The sequence below is a fragment of the Myotis davidii genome, unplaced genomic scaffold (genome assembly GCF_000327345.1).
Source record: "Myotis davidii unplaced genomic scaffold, ASM32734v1 scaffold624, whole genome shotgun sequence".
Taxonomy (NCBI): Eukaryota; Metazoa; Chordata; class Mammalia; order Chiroptera; family Vespertilionidae; genus Myotis; species Myotis davidii.
In genome coordinates, this window is record NW_006295731.1 from 1,013,742 (window position 1) to 1,020,393 (window position 6,652).

Consider the following 6,652-nt stretch of genomic DNA (forward strand, 5'->3'; position numbering starts at 1 on the left):
AGAGAGGAAGGGAGAGGGATAGAGAGTTAGAAACATCGATGAGAGAGGAACATTGATCATCTGCCTCCTGCACACTCCCTACTAGGGATGTGCCTGCAACCAAGGTACATCTCCCTTGGCCGGAATCGAACCTAGGACCCTTCAGTCTGCAGGCCGACACTCTATCCACTGAGCCAAACTGGTTAGGGTGGAATTACTAATTATTGATGAGGGTATGTGAAATGTGTACTTTATTGCCAAACCAGTAATTTTCAGCCTTTAGTTGGAAACATCCAAGTTTGTGAAGAAATCTGTGAAACTTTCCTGAAGCATTTAAGAGAAGAAATGAATAAAAGGAGAGACTATCATGTACTGGGAACATAAAAAAAATATTACAAATGAGTAGTTCTTCATAAAATAATGTACATTTTTAGTGCAATCCCAATCAGCAGTCTTAGTGAGCTATTTTAATGAAGCATGTGCAACTGGGTTTTAAATTTACCTGCAGAGGTAAAATGCCAGATAAGGCAAGGGAAAATATGGAAGGAATATTTTAAACTAGATTTTTATTTTTTAATAAAGGAATTTGCTACCACTTTTTACCAGGAAGTTACACATTCTAAGGATCTGAATGGAAATTAAACAGACACTTGTTGCCATTTCACTTTTAACTTCCTTAAGGAACATTTTCTACCCTTTAACACTTCAGCAGTTTAACTTGGCTGTTGTCCCTCCTCCAATTCAGGGAGAGGCCTTCTGTCTTCCCCATCACAGGGAGGAGGCGGAGCATTCTCTCAGAAGCATTCTTGGTGGAGGGACTGCATTTCAGGAGGCTGCAGCTGACAAAAAGCTTCAAGGTAATGACTGTCTTAACTCTAGTTCTTTTTCAGGGACTTCTCAGGGCCCAAGAGTAAAGATGAGAAAAATAGGAATGGTGGTCTTAAAGTGGTGAGAACAGTGTGTGGTTTTGAAAGAATTTCTCGCATTTTGAAGGAATTAATCCTTTAGCATTTCTGTATCTCCCAATGCATTAAAAATCTACAGTGGGAGAAGAAGTGATCAGATTACAGCCTCTATATTAAGATTTCAGTGCAGTATAGCCATTCATGCTAATTTATTGACTTGGCATTCCATGTTTATGTTGCTGGAATTTTGTTACTACTTGAATTTTTAAGCATTTTTACTTTACAGAGAAAATGATGGATAAAATATGTGACAGCATGGGAGAGAATACTCTTATGAATTGATAGAAAGGCTATATGTCACCTGTATATGAACATGGAAAGGGGAGCAGATATGTAGTTGACTGGAGACACTTGTACATACATATGCATATATATGTGTGATTAGAAAAAAACCTGGGAGAAAATAAACTCCCATGTTAGTCAGCATTTCTCAGTGGTCAGGTTAGCCCATTGCAGCATCTTTAGAGTATATTTCCCCATGATTATTTTTATAACCATGAAAGAAAAGTGAAGCTGAAACAACATATCCATTTTGTTTAAAACACATAAGCATTCATAGACATATGCAGATATGTCTGGAGACATATCTGGAGAAACAGAACTAGTTTTACTACTATTTAAAATAGTATTAATATATACTTATTTATTTACTTGGTTTACATCATTAGGTAAAACACAGATAAAATGTTGTAAATGTGGGAAAAATATAAAGTAATTCATAAAAATCATGTGGGAAATATTTAAATAGGATGATGTTCAAAATATGTTCTTAATTGAGATCTGATGTTGGTTTGAAAATATTTATTTCTATATGCAAATAATTCTTATATTATAGAAAATATTCACAGTGATTATTTGTAGAGTTGTACTTTATTTTGTATATATCTCTCTGCACTTTTCAATTTTTTATAAGCTTCTGGATATTTTTTATAGTCACAAACATTGTAATTGAAGACATTATGACCCTGTTATAATCTGACAAAGCAAAAGCCTTGAACTTAGAATAGAAAATTCTAGAAGCCTGGGGAGGCTTCTGACTGGCTAAATGTAGTTCATTCTCTTCTCATAAAAAGGATCTGATCATGATTGAAGCCCTGCCTATACCTCCCGTGGAGGCTGCAGTTCTGATTCTGGTTACAAGATGGGGCTTCCCAGGTTTACTACATTTTCTTCAGGCAACCATTTTTATGAAAGTGGGAAACAAAGCAATAAAACATATTTTTGTATTAGTGGACTATGAGACAGCATGTAGAGTATTATTAAAATTCCAATGAAAAAAGTTATTTTGCAAAGAAGGAAAAATCCACATATTGATTGATGTGCAGATTCAAGCAAAATCTATAGTCTTGTTCATAGTAGACACAAGGCAATTTGTTTCTTCCCTTCTCTCTTATCCCCAGCTCACAGTTTTCTAGTCATAAAGATCATCTCACATTAACCAAATAAACTGTGTCACAAAGAGAATTTAAAAATAAAAATAAGGAAAGTAAATATGGCATCTATATCACAGATGAGATTTTATCTCATTCCTGTGTTTCAGAATGGCATGCCTTCTAAAGTTTGGGCAGGAAAGTTTCAATATGTTTTTTCCATTTGTTTGGTTTGAATTTCTATCTCCTTTTGTATAGCCTTTCTTCTTTTCAAGTGATAATCAAGACAACTGGGGCACAAGACCAGATCCTCTATGACACATGTGACACTGGCTAAGGCTCTTCCCATTTCACAAAATATTTCACATTAAAAACTTGTTGAGAACTTGAGTTAGAATTTATTTTGCTTCCTTCTCTGCAGCATAATATTTTAACACTCACATGAAGATGTTTTTATTGACTTTTTCAGAGAGAGAGAGAGGGAAATATCGAGAGAGAGAGAAATTTCTTACAGTATCAAATCTGCAACCTAGGTATGTACCCTGACTGGGAATCAGACACAATCTTTTAGTGTACAGTTCAATACTTCAACCAACTGAGCCATCCAGCCAGGGCTGCAGCCATAGAATTTTTAATTAGAAGCTATATAGCTATATTTCATACTAAAACCATGTTAAATTGAAAATTTGAAGTATAATTTATTTTGTTCCCTTATAATTTATTTTGTTCTATAGCCATAATATTGTGTAATTAAAAATCATCACTTTTATCCCAGTTGGTGTGACTCAGTGATTATATGTTGACCTATGAACCAGGAGGTCACCGTTCTATTCCAGGTCAGAGCACTTGCTTGGGTTGTGGGTTCGATCTCCAGTAGGGGCCATACAAAAGGCAGCCTATCAATGATTCTCTCTTCATTGGCATTTCTATCTCTCTATCCTTCTCTGAAATCAATAAAATATATATTTTTAAAAATAAAAATAAAAGTTATCAATTCTAGTTTGTGAGAAGAATCTCATGTTGAACCACTATGAAGAAACTGTGCAAGAGGATATTCAGATTTCTACCTGAGTTTTACCCACCTTACTCTCAATAAATCTTTGCTAACTATTCTACCCAATTAGTAAACATAACAACCATTCTGAATCTCTGCCTTCTAAGCTCATGCTTTTCACAAGGTCATGTGTTATTGTCTGGCCCGAGGAGATGCATACTTTGCTTGCTTTGGGTAAATAGGAAAGTATTTATACCTTAAAAATTATAAAACCATGTCTTTATCCAGAACAATGATTCTAAAGTTCTTGGACAAGTTGCAATAGAATCACTTGAGAACTTAGAAATACAAAATGTTGAATCCTATTTATAATCTTCTGGATAAAACTATCAGGATAAGGCCTAGAAATACAGTTTTAGGAAGACCTCTAGATGATTCTGATGCATGCAAAGTTTGGATTCCTACTGCCTTAGGTATAACAGTAGAGACATAAATGTCCCAACGGAGTTAATAACATAGAGTCCCTGACTTACCACTACAACCTTTCCCACCTCTGCCAGCAAGTACACTGATTCAGTCCTTAATAATCAAGTGCAAAATTGTAAGGACAAGTTCTTGAATTTGAGGTATTATAAACCACTTCTTCAATTTTACCCTCACTTTACATTATGCTGCATTTTCCCCTCCATATCATGCCCCACTGAGAATTATTCTTTCTTTTATCTCTATTTGTAATCGCTCACCTTCCACTTTGGCAAAATAACCTTGTTTGCTGATAATTTTCTTCTTTTCCTTTTCCCTATTGCAGTATCTCTCATATTGTCCCATTTAAGCAACGGGCTCAAGCATCCTTGGGAAATTCTGCTGGAAGAGAACAGACCAAAAAAGCTATAAACATTTGGTAATTCTAAGACAAAGGAGATTTTGGTGAGAGTGTTGTTTTGGGTAGGAACTGCCTTAATATTGACAAGAATAGTCATTCACCTCAGTCTCTGATAATAAACAAATCTAAGTCGTAATGGATGCTGAGTACGTCTTATGCAATTGGAAAGACCAGTTATGGCCAGCAAAAGTTTTGTCCAGATGTGAGACTTCATCAAACAGTAAGAGAAAAAAGACATTTTCCCTAGAAGTTCAAATACTCTCAGTAAATGAAAAAATTAAAGTGGAAAGCAAGGAAACAAAGATCCTAACTAAATCTCAAATTGAAGCCATTGCCTCCTCACTAGCAGCACAGTCAGAGGGCAGTTATCCACCTAGAGAGGAAACAGCTTATGCAAGGTCACTAAAAATGGCATTGGGTATTCTGAATAAGAGAACAAATTTGAATCAATCAAGCAGTTCAGATGAAGAAGAGACCACTACACTGTCTCAAAATGTACCACAAAAGCTTTCTAATTCACCCCCTCGTAAAAAGTATCGGAAGCCTAAAGGAAACTTATCGAAGTGTCTTGAAGAAAGTGAAATTCCAACATTTCTGTTAGCATCTTCAGAAAGTGATGATTCCTTGTATGATGATAAATCACAAGTGCATGCAACCATTGATACTATTCCAAGTGAGATGGAAACAAAATCATCACAAAACTCCAGCTGGTACCAAATTTTCCCTCCACTTTCAGAAGAGGATGAAAAGGAGAGCAAGAAAAAGATTGACATCCCAACAATTACACCTTCGGATTCTACAATCAAAGAGGAAGGTACTTATGTTAAAGAAGAGAAGTTCACTACAACTTCACCACCAGATATCTTCATTGTGCCAAAAAGTTTGAAAGAGGAGCCAGAAGATCTCTGCCCAAAGACACTGGCCATTTCCTCTGAATGCTCTGCCTTCTCAGAGAATATTGAGGATCCTGGAGAGGGTCCCTCGAATTCATGCTTAGATACAAGCCAGAATCAACCTGTAGAATCAGACACAGGTGCGCTGGCATCCCCCAGTTATTGTTCACGGGAATGTCAGGTTTCATTTAGTGCCTCTAACCGTGTCATGGATTGTTCACTCCGTGGGAATAATGAAAGAAGTGGCCAGAATCCAGATTTTGAGGAACATGAAGAACTCCAAGCTTCTGATAAGTCAGTGCCTCTAAATCCTGTTGATACTTCTGCACTAGATGACGACGAGGAAGACGAAGTACTTCCACCAGTTGTTTTTCATTATGAGCCACGTTAATATAAAAAATATCCATTTTGGCCAGCCATAGTGAAAAGCATCAGGAGAAAAGAGAAAAAAGCAAGTGTGATTTTTGTTGAGGCAAACATGAATCGTGAAAAGAGAGGCATTAGAGTGCTTTTGAGAAGATTAAAAAAATTTGATTGTAAAGAGAAACAAGCACTAGTGGATAAAGCCAGGGAGGATTACAGTGAAAGTATTGACTGGTGCATCTCACTGATTTGTGACTACAGAGTTAGACTAGGTTGTGGTTCTTTTACAGGCTCTTTCCTTGAGTATTATGCTGCTGACATTAGTTATCCAATCAGGAAAGTAATCAGACAAGATACCTTCAGGAACTTATTTCCAAAGCTGCATAATGAAGATTCTATGGAACCGATGGCCATGACTTCCCAGACCAAAAGAATGTCCTTCAAAAAAATTCTCCCTGACCGAATGAAGTCGGCTCGGGACCGAGCCAACAGGAATCTAGTGGACTTCATTGTGAATGCAAAAGGAGCAGAAAACCATCTTCTGTCCATTTTAAATGGCACAAAAGCATCCAGGTGGCTGAAATCATTTTTGAAAGCAAAGAGGTTCACTCCCTGTATTGAAACATACTTTGAAGATGAAGATCAGTTGGATGAGGTAGTGCAATATTTACAAGAAATCTACAAAAAAATCGACGAAAGAATGCTAGCTCGGATAAGAGATGATAAAATTAAATTTATCCTAGAAGTTCTTCTGCCAGAAGCAATCATTTGTTCAATTTCTGCTGTTGATGGATTAGATTACAAGGAAGCTGAAGCAAAGTATCTAAAAGGACCATCTCTAGGATACTAAGGTGGCAAATGCCTGGCGACTGCAGATGGGAGAAAGGCGATCACGGGGCAGGAATCTGACCAGAGGACTCGGGGAGGAGCTAATCCATGTGGTGGGTGTAAAGTGACAGGTGCCTCAGTGTCCCCATGAGGCAATTGCCAGGGACGGAACACTGTGTTTGAGTTGGACACCTTGACGTCGGCCAGGTGAACATTTCAATGAGTGAGCTTTCCCGGGCCAGGCTGGGAGCAAGGCAGCAGCCATCATCAGAAACTGCTGTTGGCAACGTCCCTGCCACAGCCCTTTGGGTTTGGAATCTGCCTGCAGCCGTTCAAATTTTACACGTGCTCGTCCTTCCCCCAGCCGCGGGCGCCCA

General features: G+C 37.6%; 1 protein-coding gene across 1 annotated transcript; it reads left to right on the top strand.

Annotated features, from left to right (window-relative positions):
* The first annotated feature begins 729 nt into the window (after nt 1-729).
* LOC102769428 (PWWP domain-containing protein MUM1L1) lies at nt 730-6,297 on the top strand. The gene is given in 2 exon segments (XM_015568197.1): nt 730-836; nt 4,117-6,297. A coding segment is annotated over 1 exon segment (1,971 nt). The 5' UTR covers nt 730-836; nt 4,117-4,326.
* The last annotated feature ends 355 nt before the right edge of the window (nt 6,298-6,652 follow it).